Source organism: Molothrus ater, chromosome 3, assembly GCF_012460135.2.
Source record: "Molothrus ater isolate BHLD 08-10-18 breed brown headed cowbird chromosome 3, BPBGC_Mater_1.1, whole genome shotgun sequence".
In the NCBI taxonomy this organism is placed as follows: Eukaryota; Metazoa; Chordata; class Aves; order Passeriformes; family Icteridae; genus Molothrus; species Molothrus ater.
Window position 1 is genome coordinate 46,992,722 of NC_050480.2, and position 14,241 is coordinate 47,006,962.

The 14,241-nt window shown below is 44.2% G+C and overlaps 1 protein-coding gene across 1 annotated transcript in view; it reads right to left on the reverse strand.

Moving 5' to 3' along the window:
* Nucleotides 1-12,961, reverse strand: part of UST (uronyl 2-sulfotransferase) — a 154,121-nt gene extending 141,160 nt beyond the window's left edge. Inside the window, exon 1 of the mRNA XM_036381018.2 lies at nt 12,316-12,961. Within this exon, the coding sequence (XP_036236911.1) occupies nt 12,316-12,577 (262 nt within the window). The 5' untranslated portion in view covers nt 12,578-12,961. The remainder of the gene's footprint in view (nt 1-12,315) is intronic.
* Between the last annotated feature and the right edge of the window lie 1,280 nt (nt 12,962-14,241).

Here is a 14,241-nt window from a genome sequence, read left to right on the forward strand (position 1 = left end):
ACCTCAGCACAGTAATAATAAGATCCAGTTACTGCCAGCCTCAGCTGTATTTGAGCTGGGGTCAGAAGGTGAAAGATACTATATGCTATTTAAAAGCCTTTCAGCTTCTAAAATTCATAACCAAAGAGTTGCAGAGGAAAAAGAACTGAAGCTGTCAGCTGTTTCCATGTAGCATAGTGCAAAAAACAGACAACTGCTGAGCTATAAAGAATCACAGAGCTTTGCCAAAATTTGCTTCATTGATTAGATGAGAGAAGTATCAGATTCAAAACTAGACAGGGAAAATGCAACAGGCCTAATGAAGTAAGGCTGTTCATCAGAAGATTAAATAACCCATGCTGAATTTGACTGACTCCCCAGAAAAATATAATTGAAAATATCATTGATGATATAAAGTTATAGGTTTTGCTTATTAACAGTGAGGCAAGGTAGAGAGCTCACAGTTAGACAATGAAGCATTTTCTATTTCAGCTTTCATTTAATCACACTTCTGAAAATCTCTACTTTGCAAAAACAATCCTCCCCCCTGCAAAAAAGGCCCCAAACTAAACCTACACCCCCCACACAAAAACACCACAAAGCCTCAGATAAACAGGTGGTAAGGTTTAGGCTCCACTGTTTTGTTATTCATTCTAATTTTCTTATTGTGCTATCTCCCAACAGGCAACACAAAAGAAATCTGCACATTTGTATGGGGAGTTCTGCTAGGAAAAGAACAATCAGCTGCAGACATGAAAGGAACTGAGAAGTCAGCAATTTCACAGCCTTTGCCTTGCAATATCTGCCTCAACATTTCAGATCGTATCAAAGCTGTTGTCGCGCACCATTTCCATGGAACTGCAAGAGTTAGGGAGAAACAAACATGGCACCAAATCCACCCATCTAGCAGGGATAGATACCGCCACAGTGCTCTTCTTCCAGGGCCTTATGGAGTCATTATTTTATGCATGCTAAGCACTGATCTTTCAGTGACCCACTGACATGAAGTGATGACCTTTCTATTTTAAAATCTTGCTATGTAACTTCCCAGCTCCTCTCTCCTGTCCCCATCCTTCTCCCCCTTCTCTTTCAAAGCCTGGTCATCAACAAGTGTTTCTCATAACAACTACCATGACAACTCAGATCCTTCCCACCAAATTTCGAGTATTTCTTTGTGCTTAAGTTAGAGGTTCTACCATCATAGATATATAAGAAGCCTGAGGGAGTCTTTGGAGATACCACTGTCTCTCCCTGCTGACTTCAGAGGGAACCTTTGAAACAAGGAGTAAAGGTCTTACAGACAAGCCATGTGCAGTCTAAGTCTTGTGTAACTTTTTCTAATCAAGACACTTGTCTGTCCACTGCTCCCCCTATAGTTCTCTCCTATTTAACATCCTCTTCTTGGCACTGTATAGCCCAATCTGAATGCAATTTCTACCTGTAATCTCACCAAATTTGTAGAGAGGAGGTGTACCAACATCACCTCTCCAAGATCTTGCTGTGTATTTCACATCACCCCAGTAGCCTTTTTCCTTACCTTTTAAGAATGCAAAAGCATGGACTGCTTATGGGACACTTCTTCTCAGACCCATTTTTTTCTGACTTTCAGAGCAGAGATTCAGGTGGCTCTTCTCTAGATGTAGGCCAGCAAAAGAGGCAAGAGTATTTGCTCTATGATGCAAGCCACCGAAGACAGAACACCTGGTTGAAGGAAATAGGACCACCAGCAATTCATGATTAGGAAATCACTATCTGCTAAACATGGTTTGGTGTTACAGAGGAACAGAGTAACAAAAGGACTGGGAAACTACCTCTAAATACAGGGACAGCAGAAGGAAAAAGAGGTTCTTAGAAGATAAGAGAACAAAAAATAAGACTGAACAAAAAGACAGCATTAAGTATGGTCAATATTGATGTAATCTCCTCTAAATTGCCATGAGATAAACAGAGGCATAAACATTTATCAATTACTGTCAACATCCACAAAATTACTGTCTTCTGAAATCCAACCCAAAATTGTGTATTGTAAGATAATTCTCAAACTCTTTCTGAAACAACATCATAAGGCTTCCCATGCCCCAACCCCTTCAGGACTCATGCCCATTTCAACACAAGACACTGCCATGAAGGAAAAGCATAAAACTTCATAATCTGGATAGAATAAAAAACAACCAAAACTCACAACATTCAGAGAAGTAATGCAAGCTCTAATCTGCACAAGAATTTCCAAATCTTGGGATATTTTACAAGGTAAAAAGACACGAATCTGGAATTTGTATTTCAAAAGCAAGCTTTGAAACCAGGGCTAAAACAACATGTGAAGATCTTTGAGAAAATCAAAGTATCCTCCAAATGAATCTGCCATTACATTCAAAGGCCAAGCAATGACAGAAGCCTCACAATATTCTCCAGCAGTAAGAAGCAAAAGCTAAGAAACATTCACTTATTCTAACAACTTTGTTGTATGTATTTCAGAATTATCTATTAGTAAACTACAAGAAGAATTGTAAGGAGCAAGTCCTCTCCCAGAAATACAGAGGACATTTCACATCAGGAAAAAAAAAAAGAAAAAGAAATAAAAAAAGTGCAAATAATAAATCAAACCTCCTTGACTAGCAACTGTTAATCCAGGCACCTGCACCTCATCTCCCAGAACTGTCACTTGCTAGCAGTTAGTAACCTTGTAAGAGTACAATGTTATGCTGGCATCCTCTCTCTGCGGCAGCTACATTAAACTGAACCAACCATCCACTTGATCAGCCGAAGTTTTTAAAATAAACACTCTCAGGGGTGCTGAAACATGCTATTTACTCATGGCAGAGATGTACTGCTTCTTCACTCAAATAGCACAGGCACTGTGATCTCCATCCCGGTCTCCTGATGACTTCTACTCTGAATCATTAAGTATGATAAGTAGCAAGCCTTGGCAAGCATCCAAATGTCTATTTCCAAAGCATTAGTACTCAGAAACCGTAACACAAACCTAATCACTGTGCTTCCATGCTTACAAACAAAGCCGAACATCCATTTTCAACACAACAGGGCCTGCTCCCCTCAGTGCAGCTCTAAAAAGCAAGGGAGTAAAATAAATTTCACTGAAATAATTGCTCTCCACTTCCTATCCACCCGTCCAGTCTCCAAACATCCTCTAACCCAGATTCTAAAACAAAGAAAAACAAATGCCTCATTATATAAACACAAGTTATGTTTGAAAATCTACTTGCCTGCTCACCAATAATGATGAGGAAACTTTTCTTGGTGGAAAAAAAAAAAAAATCATGCCATCACTTTCCACAGCTTTCACTTGAAAATTAAAAAAAAAAGAAAAAAAAAAGAAAAAAAAAAAAGAAAAAGCCCAAACTATAAGCTAAAAGCTTGAGGAGCCACTGCTGTGCCAGTAAGACTTGGTCTTTCAGGCAAGCACGTCTGCTGCCCAGGGAAAGGCAGTGGCAGCCTATCCCATCTTGGTGCTCCCTTCTAAGTTAATGTCAACAGGCTACAGACAACTGACATTCCCAAAAAGGGCTGATCCTACTTGTATCACATCTGTAATAAACTGTAATGGCCTGGAAATGGCTCTCTCCCCTCACTGATGAGACAGGACAAGCAGACAAATAGCTGAGAGGACCATGATTCTTATAGCAAGATTTGAAGAGGAACTTAATTCTTGCCAATTTCAAAAGGATTCTTGTTTTTCCCTGCCTCCATGGTATGAATAAACAGCACCCAGACCACTGCAAGCCCTAGCTTCAAAACTTACAGGTCCAAGGAAAAAAACCAAATACAGCACAGAAGGGGGATAGGAGGACCTCCCCTTGCACCCCAGCTCTCAGGAGAGACAACCCAAATAGAAATATTCTCACAAGTTATCTGCCTCACATAACAATGCAGTAGGTGATTTTTCTAAGTGTGTTTCATACACACCCACGTGAGCACACAGAGTGGCTACTGACCTCCTTTGGCTGTACCTGTAACAGAGGAAACACAAGGCTTTCTTTCACATCACTGTAATTTAAAACAGAGCTCACAGGGGGTCAGCAGCAGGTGCAAAGTCACAACTTCAAAAAAAAAAAACTTACAACAGCCTTGTCTGTCCAGTCCAAGATGAAAACAAACTCTTACATCTTACCTGAAACCTGTCTTTGCAGAGAGGGACAGCTATGAAAACAAAATATCCAGGTGTTCTTGAATAGGTTACAGGAGCCAGAGGCTCAATGAGCAACTACTTGCACATGAAACTAAGAAAACCACCCTGAAAGAAGGGCTTCCTTATGTGCTCAAAAATTATGTCCAAAACATGTGGTGATTATCATACAAAATACACTCGAGCAATTTCAGCAATCCCAGATTTTTCCTAGACACAAGGGACAGCAGACTTTCTATTAACATACAAATTTAAATGATGGGAGAGAAAGGACCAATTACCATCTGGAAACTGAGTGAAAAAAGGATACCTGCTCAACCACGTTACAGAATGTTCCTGCCAAAAATCGTATCAAATCCAATTCCCTCTGTTATACCTTCATCATATGTTCTACAAACTTTGCTAAAAGGCCCCTGTGCTTAAATAACAAACAAAGAAATTCAACTTACTGTCACTGGCGATTCTGACATGTGCTACTGATTTCAAAACAGTTTTTATCAGGCATCAGTGCAGTAGAGCTAGAAGAGATGTTAATTAATCTCCAACCTCTTATTAGAAGTAAGGGGGAGAAAAATTAGCCTTTATTTTCCCCACAGAGCATGAAGTGTTGTAGCTTCTGTCAGAGTTATTTTGCTACAGAGTCTCTCATTCTAGCACCCTTGAATGTTTATCAGTCTTTGTAAAACCCCAAGGAAAAGCAACCTTCCTTCTCCCTAATTTGGTGTGAAAATATGAGAATCACTGTAAAAACCACTTTTTTCCTTGTAACAGTCAATCCCTTTTGGCTGACTACTCTCCAACAGAGAACCTTGCCATTCACTTAGGATGATCAAGGACTGCATTTTCACAAATCAAGTCTACGCAGCACCACGGGAAACAAGAAATAAATTATTTGGTAACTTCTGTGGACATGAAGTCTTCTAGATGAAGACACATCTAAAAATTGAAGCCCTCTGATGAGACTCTGGAAACCAAATATAATAACTCCTGAAGTAAAACTGAACAGAGACTGTGATAGCCAACAGTGGTGATGCCCTTGAAAGAAAAGCAGCTGGACCATTGCCTCAGTCTATAAAGGAGCTTCCTCCCAACACTATCTGCCTTATCTCTTTGACACAGCCAAAACCTGTACACAACAGAAGGGTTTATCAAAAGCATCTTTTTCCTCTCAGTGTTTCTGTGGCTATGACCACCACACTATCTCAGACTATCCTACTCTCTCGAACACATTCATCTTCAAAACGTCATTTGGATAGAAGGGGGTTAGAGAGAATTTCTACACAATTTGTTCAATGTCACATGAAGTCTGTCAGGGCAGAGAACTGAAGCCTCTCTCATCTCCTCAGGCCCAAGTGAAACATCCCATTTAACCAGCAGACTTGTTTTTACACAGGTGTATATACCACACTGCAATATAACCTGAAAGTAAACCAAATAAATAAATTTTTTGAAAAAGCTGTAGTAATAGTCCCTCTCATCAGGGACTGAATTAATCCTTTAAATCCCTTGTCAAATTACAAAGTGGACAATAAGAAAAAGAAACATCTACACAGACACCCATATGCAATTCCTGACTCCCAGACTGGAGTCTGACTTTGAAAGCAGAAAATACATTCCGGAATAAATGCTATTCAATTTTCCAAATATATTTAGTATATTATCACAACACATTCACACAAGCATTTTTTGCTATGACTTCACTGTACAGAGTGTTTTAGCCAGCCAGCCAGCACAATCTAATCCAGAGGCCACTCAATCTTTTTTGAAAGGAAGAGGCTTGAGTTTTATGACCTTGGTTATAAAATTAGATGCATTCTGGTTCTCCACAGAGTATTTCCCGACATCACCTTGTGTTAGGCAAAGGCTTTGTTAATCTTGCCATCAGACAAGCTGTGAGTGATGAGCAGTCTTTTAACAAAAGGTCCTTGGAGATGAGGCTCCTCTTTTGTCTTCCAAAGAAGCTCACTTATAACTTGAGACTTTAGTAACCTAAATGGAAGTCCAGACTTATTTTATCTAAAAGATAATATGTATGGCTTTCACTACAGCAAAACGAGGAAGTTCAAAGAGGACAGAAGAGCTAATTAAGAAAGATACAGCTACATACAGACTTGTGATTTAGGTTCAGACCATCTCTTTTCAAGGCTTTTAGGAAGCAGATTCCAAACTGACCTTTCAGTTCCCTACAATGTTAATGAACTTTGAAATGTAATTAATTCCATGTGTATTGCAACTAAATAATCCTGTGAGAAGTCAGACCAAAATGAAAATGCTTTAGAGTACAGAAGAGCTGTCTCCTTTGAGAACAATAAGAGGAAAAAAAAGTTAATAAGAACATAACCCAGACCTTTTTAAAAGCTTAGGCACCTCAGAAATGCATATTGTGTCACCACAGATCTGACTATCTTGCCTTGAGTGTGTTTCTCCTACTCACACACCTGAAGGGCCTTCAAAACTGTAAAGGATTCCTGATCCATGCATGTGTGCACGTGCAAAACAAAACTGAACGAGACAATCCTTTCTGGCCATGTAAAGGAAGCATGCTGTCTACCTGCAAAAATAAAGTATGGTAGTGCTTCTACTTTTTAGAAAAGCTTGCCCTGAAGAATTCTACACTTTACATCATTCTATATATAAATGTACTATTACCAGAATAAAAATCCCAACCAACTCCCCTGAAAAAACCCTAAAAATCCTTCCATTGTCCCTCCCTTCTACAGCTTATAAAAAATTTGCACACAAAACACTGACACTTAGTTTAACTGTTTTCTTTGGATAGTCGGGTTTTCTTTTTTGTCCCTCTCTTAATAGGTTAAAAGGAAAAAATCAGATAGGTCAGGAAAAAAGAAAACAAAACCAAACCAAACAAACAAGAAAATCCAACCACAACACCCTACCAAAATACAGCCAATTCATACTAGCTTGATTTAAATAAAAAGTTTCCCTTGCTGCATAGTTTTTAATATTTTGAAGATTTTTGTAACAAACTCCCCAAATGCTCAGATTTCTTTCAGCTTCTTTTATGGTTATATTCCCCAAAATAAACACAACTGTTGCTCTGACAACTTTAAAGCTACCAAGCCCATCTTGGCCAAAATACCTGAGAACTTCCAATGTCATGAAGAGGGAGAGCAACACAGAAATTGTTTGAGGAACACAAGGGGACACTTAAGACTTTTGCCTTCTATAGGAAGCCACAGGAAAGGCAACTTTCACATGCAATTAAACCAGTGTACTTGTACAGGCTCCTGGCAAGTTCAACAGGGAAAATGTTTTAATTGACACGAACAAGTTTGCACAGCAAATACTGAAGATACAAAGGCTTTATGTTTTTATTGGCCATTAGAGGGCTGCTACCAGCCCTTGGAAATTCTCATTTCTGTAATTTGAAGCGTGTATATCTCACAAAGTCAAAGCAGAGGAGAATAAAGCAATGTAAAACCACTGCAGTTGCAGGGGAGTGGAGTGCCTGGTGCATTCCCCAAAAGCCACTGGGCTGTCCAAGATTTACAGTTTGTGTCTTACTCATCTAAGGGAAGACTCTTCTCACTTCCTTCCACTGCTGGAGATGGTTTTCAATTAGTGAGCCAGGGTTACCTTGGCAGAATCAACAAGAAAGACCTCATTTGTGCAAATCCCAGTACTGCAGCTCATTACTGGAAAGCCTGGCAGTTTTTAAACCTTCCTGGTTTTTGGAGATCATTTTTGGTCCAGAGCTGGTATGCACCCCCACACAGCAAATTTAAGCCTACTGGAAACAGATACACTTTTAAGTATCTTCCATAGATTCTTGAGAAACAACCCACATATGCCTATGCCCTCCCCAATAATTTCATGCTGAATAACAGAGTCCCTCCCGATGGGATGACTGCAGTGTGAAACTTGAGCCCTGTCACTGCAAGCCACATCCACAACAGACAGCAGAAGCATCAGCTTTCCACAGACCTTCTGTACTCTGAATTACTGTGAGCTTGAAGTCAGAACAGGATAAATAACAAAACACAGCCTCATATCTACTACTCTACTCACATTTGCTCAGGATGACTCTGCTACAAAAGAAATGGCCATGTCAAGTGGAAATACTGAATACAGCTATTGCCTACCCTAAAAACTGCCATAATGTTTTTCCAAGATTCTCTCCAATCAGTATGGCAAGCAAAAGAAAAAGAGGCATATTTGGACAAGACACCAGAGAAGCCAGTCTGGGAGAGAAAAAAAAATTACTAATAGTCTGAATATTCTGAAAACACATTCATCTTCCCCACCTCCAAAGGAAAGTTAATAGAACTAGCAAATGTTCACACTACATTCCTTTGAAAATAAATGTATACCTCCTCCACAGCATATGATGCAGGCCTAGTAAAAAAATTAAAGTTTTTCAAACCATGTGTTTTCACACTTGATTTTCTTTTATGCACACACCTGCCTGATGCAGGTGTGATTTCTGTCCAGACCACTATTGAAGTTTGGTGTTGTTGCTCAGGAACTTCCTTTCAAGTTCTGAGGTAAAAAAATCCAAGCATTCCCCTCACAATAACATAACTAAACATCAGCAATGCACTGAAACTTGCAAATGCAAACAAAAACTCTGAAGCCAGACAAGATGACCCCTCCCACACTACGGAGGGCACAAAACAGAAATCAATATTCCTTTTAGGCTACTCCTTGGTTTCAGTAGATTTAAATACAATGAGGGAAACTGCAAAATTCACACAACAAATATGGTTTACAAACTAACAGCTCTTTTTTTGGAGATGTGAACTTTAACACCATAATTTGTGGGTTGGAAGGACTACAAGGAAAGAGTTACTTGTACTGAATCTGTGGCTTCAGGGGGGAAAAAAGTTTGTTTTGTTTTTTTTCAACATCATGAAACTTCCCTCTGCTGTATAAGACACACATTTACATGTACAGCTTTGGTAGGCAGCAGGATGGGATGCCCAATACCTATTCCACGAAGCAGTTCTGTTAGCTCCCTGGAAGCCAATAAGCCTTCTAGTTACAAAAAAATATTGTTCCTAATTTGAAAGCCTTCCGAGCTGGATACCTCAAGGAGTATGCACCACTCTAAAAAATTAAAACATAAAATGGTCAGTAATGTCACCCACGTGGATCAACTTTGACAACCCAAATGAAACTGCAGACCAAGGAAGTATAAAGTAACTCCATAAAGCTGCATGCAAACAGATACCTCAGCACCCAAAGTACATCCCACCTGTCTGCAGAGGCAGCAGCACCATCTGCTTAGTGGGTGCCAGGACTCCAGCCAGCCATGAGGACTCTGCTTCCCTCTCAGCCACTAGCCTGGTGCAGGACGTTAGCCAAGCCTGCACCTCCTTAACATCCCAGGGCACTCAGGCACAGAAAGGAAATTCCTACACTAATTCATGTAACAAGTGCAGAAGTTCATTAGCAGAGATTAAAAGATCTGTCTGCTTTCTCCTGCGAGAATCCCACACATCAAAAGAACCCCAAAACATTTTCAGTAAGACTACACTCCATCCCCAGGGGCTCATCACGTTCAGGCACACACAACAAAGGCTTTTCTGCACTTGCTGAGCACCTCACAAAAATTATCCTGACCCATTCTCCAAGATGCAGTGGTTTCCAAGCCTTTCATCTGCAGGCCTCAGAAGATTTTCCAGCAGACATGCAACTACTGGCTAGAGTGGTTAGGGCAATAGATCCTAGGGGTTTTTCCCCCATTCCTCAAAAGCAGTGAAAAGACCACAAGCTGAGTAAGCCTGCATTTCTTGCAGTCTATTTTCACCCAACCTAAGCAATATTTATCCTTGAAGAAGATGAAAATTTAAAAATTGACAAAAACTTTTGTCTGAAACCAGAGATTGTGTTTAATCCCACTAAAGTATCAATCAATTGCAAACAAAATCTTCTACCAGCGTGAGCTGTGCCTCTTTAGTCCAGAAAAGAGAAGACTGAGAGGTGATCTCATTAATGCATCTCAAAGGTGGGTGCCAAGAGGATGGTGCCAGACTCTTTTCCATGATGCCCAGCAAGAGGACAAGGAGCAATGGCCATAACCTAAACCACAAGAAGTGGCAGAGCACTGGAACAGGCTACCCAGAGAGACTGTGGAGTCTCCTTGTCTGCAGACATTCAAAACCCACCTGGATATGTTCCTGTGTTGACCTGCTCTAGGTGACCCTGCCTTGGGATGGGAGGTAGACGAGATGATCTCCAGAGATGCCTTCCAAACCTAGCAATTCTGTGATTCTATGGCAGAAAAATTGTCAGTTTCCTCTTCAGTGGAGGAATTTCTTCCTAATTGTAATATTAAAGGAAAAAAAGTCATTAAAACTCAAGCCAAAATTGTTGTTGTGTTCGTGAAGTAATATCCAAAACATTTTTCTTCTCCTATTTTCACTTGAATTTTCACTGACTTTTTACAGCAGAATAACATTTATTTCCAGAATAACATTTTCTGGAAGTGACTTCTGTTCTTCTGGTCCTATTTCCCCAAGAAAACAGGAATAATTGGGCTGCTCAGAGGCTAGTCCAGCTGAGTTCTAAATATTTACAAGAACATCCCAACCTCCCTGGGTAGCCTGTTCCAACACCTGACTTCTCTCAGACTGAAATCTTTTTCTCCTGATATCCCATTGGAATTTCTCTTGTTGCAACTTGTGTTTGTAATCTCTTGTCCTGCTGCCTCTCCATACTCTCTCACTAGTTAACTGAAGACAAGGGATAGTTTTCCTATAAGGAAAAGCAACACACACACTAAGGGCTGTATTCTTAAAATATTCAGAAAGTATGGACACAAAGAAAAGGATCTGCAGCTTATTTTTCCGAAATACATGAACAGTATTTTTGTTTGTAACCTAACATTGTCTCTTACAGCTTGTACCTCTGCAGCATGTACCACCAAAGCCTCACCTCCACACACAAGTAAAGCAGACCAGCCAGTGTGGCAAAAACTCACACCACAAATTATTCTGTAGTAATCCTCCTGTATTGAGAAACGCTCGGTATTTGTTCCCTATTTCATATCACAGAATAGAACTTTAAGGTCCTAGGTCCTGCAATCTAAACCAATCTCGCCGCTATGAGCAGGACCCACCTTCCACTAGACCAGGCTGATCAAATCCCCATCCAGCCTGGCCTTGAACAATACCAAGGATGGGGCATCCACAGCTTCTCTGGGCAACCTGTTCTGGTGCCTCAGTACTCTCATAGTGAAGAATTTCTTCCTAACAGCTAAACGAAATCTGCCCTCTTTCAGTTCAAAGTCATTTGTCCTGCCACCACCTGAATTAGTCCTGCCAGCCTAAGGTACTTACTCGACCTCACGATAAACTCTTTTTCACATAACTCCGCTGAGCAGGGAAGCAACATTTAGCGATGTGGACGCTGGCTACAAAGAAAAACCACGTGAAAACTTGGGGTCAGCATGAGGGTGAGAACTGCAGGCCATAGCGTGGGGCTTACACCCGTTCCACCGGGGCACCTCCTTCGGGGTTCCGCAGGCAACCAGGTTGGCAAAGCACCCGGGTGAGCTCGAGTGTTCGAGCGCTGCTGCACTGACCCTGCTAAGCACACCCTTCTCTCCAGTCTCTCCAGACTCCAACCTCCTGCACAAGGATGGATGCTTGGTTCACAAAGTGCATCTGGAGTTTTTGGTTTTGTTGGGGGTTTTTGTTTTTTGGGGTTTTTTTTGAACAGCATCATCTGCTGTGGGCCATCGGCACACCGCTTGTCCTCTCCGGGGTGCAGCGCTCGGCGGGGAGGCGCTGACAGCTCAGGGCGGCCGTGCCGAGCTCCCCCGGTGCGCGACCCGCGGGCAGCGAGCGCTGCCCTGCGCTCCGCCCCGCCTCGGACCGACCTGGCGGCCGGAGGAGCCGGCACACCGCGCTCTGCCACGGCCACCGGGCACACAAAGAGCCGCCCGCGGGCGCACAGCGCTCCTGGGGCTGAGAAAGTCCCGAGGGGACTCCGCTTTGGCCAGCAGGAACTTGTGGCGGGGCGCGCCTCACGCTCGGTCCCGCTCCGGTGTCAGCGCTCACGGCGCCGCGTCCCGCCTGCCCAGCCCGCTCGGCAGCCCCGGCCTCTGGCCGCCCCAGCCCCGCGGCCGTGTCCCCGGTGCGGAGGGAGGGAGGCCCAGCCCAGCCGCCACGGGGGGTGAGGGAGAGCCGCAACAAGTCCCCGCCGCCGCCGCCGCCGGCCGCCCTTACCCAGACAGTGCCGCAGGGCCAGCAGAAAGTGCGGGGGGCCCCCGTTGAGCTGGTAGAAGAGGGAGCCCAAACAGAAGAGCAGCAGTGTGGCCATGCAGAAGATGTAGTCGCGCAGCGAGAGGAAGGGCAGCAGAGAGAGGGGCCGCCGCCTCATCAAGCCCCCGCCCTGGCCCTGGCCCTGGCCCCCTCCCGCCGCCGCCGCCGCCGCGGGGGGCCAGGGCGCCGGGCATTCCCCGCCGCCGTGCTGCTGCTTCTTCTTCATCCTCCCCTTCGCCGCCGCCGGCTCACGCAGCCCGCCGGGGGAAGCGCATCCTCCATCCGCCTGCCCGGCTCCGGCTGCCCGCGGCCGGGAAAGTTCCCGGGAGCTCAGGGGATCTGTCCCGTCCCCATCGCCGGCTGTCCCCGGCTCCGAGTCAGGCGAGAGTCCCCGGCGCTCCTACGACGGCGGCGGCGGCGGCTGCTGCTGCTGCTACGGAGCGCCGCTAAGGGGAGGGGAAGGAGGTGGTCACCATCCCGCTCCCTGGGGCTCCTCTCCTCCTCCTCCTTCTTCTCCTCCTCCGCCGCCGCTCTCGCTCCCTCTCTCCGCTCGGCCTCTCGCCCCGGTGTCAAGTTACAGCCAGCGCTCCGCCGCCGGCCGCCTGCAACTCGCTGCCGAGTTATGCGCGCCGCCCGGCCCCACCGCCCCCCGCCCGGCCCGGCCCGGCCCCGGAGCCCGCCCACCCCGGCCCGCCCCGGCCTCCGGTCCCGCCATGCGCCCGCCGCCTCTGCGCCAGCGACCCCTGCGGGCGCCGCCGCCGCCCGGCCCCGCCGGCACAACGCACCTGCCCCGGGCCGCCGCGCCCGCACATCGCCGGTGCCGAGCACGGTCCAACGCGGCGAGAAGGTCCGCTGCCTTAACATGGTGTAACATCGTTTGTGGGGGCCGAAAGGGACCACCACTCTTCTCCTTGCAGCCTTGCTGGGGCGATTGAAGCATAGCTGTTGCCTACTGGGGACAAGGCGTTAGACAAGTACAGAAATTACAAAATTAAGATTGCACACAGAACCTTAATTTGACCCCATTGTACATATGGCTTATGATACAGTCTCTAATTACTCGATCATGCTATTTTTCCTAGACAGCCACTGGTGGGTGAATGGCATTCAATCAGCGCTGAGCTGGGTAATAGCTTCATCCTCCTTATACAACATATGTTCCCAATGTGTCCTGATGGCTTATTTGGAGCTTGTTCTTGGACATTGTCTGATGTAGACATACATTTCATTCCCCATGCAGCTGTATTGCCAGCACAGCAGTGGAGGGAGGAAAGCTTGGGGTGGTAATGCTGGTTCACCATTTTGTTTTATTGACCTGTCTGGAATTGGGGATTTCCCAAGATCCTGCTCATGGCATCATATGAGACTCTTCATTTCTAAGAAACAGAAAAATTCTATTCGCTGTGGTTTGTAAGAAAAATTGGAAATCAGAAGCCAAGTGTAACTCACCATGTAAGAAATTAAAAAGCAATCACACTTTTCCTTTTAAGGCTTAGAAAAGAAGTATTCCGGTTTAGGGGACCTGACTTAATCTTTTCACACTTAGAGCTGGAAATTTGCTCAGGAGACTGCATTTAGGTGTTTTTGCCACTTGCCCTGAAAGGCTTGGGTAAATGCTGCCTATGCTACTGACTTTGATTTTTTTTGTTGGCAACCAGCAGCAAAGGGTAAAATACAGAAATTAATCTTCCTGGTGTGGATAAGAGGACGAAGACAGAGTCTAACAATAAAGAACGATGCTTGTTGCATTCCTTGATAAAAAATACTCTCATATTGCCTGAATAAACAGACCTTCTTAGTTTGGAGAGGAATCTCCTAGTTTTAGTTACACAGTTCTACAACACCAATGCACAGATGCTCCACAGTCTTATATGAAACCTGTAGCAAAGG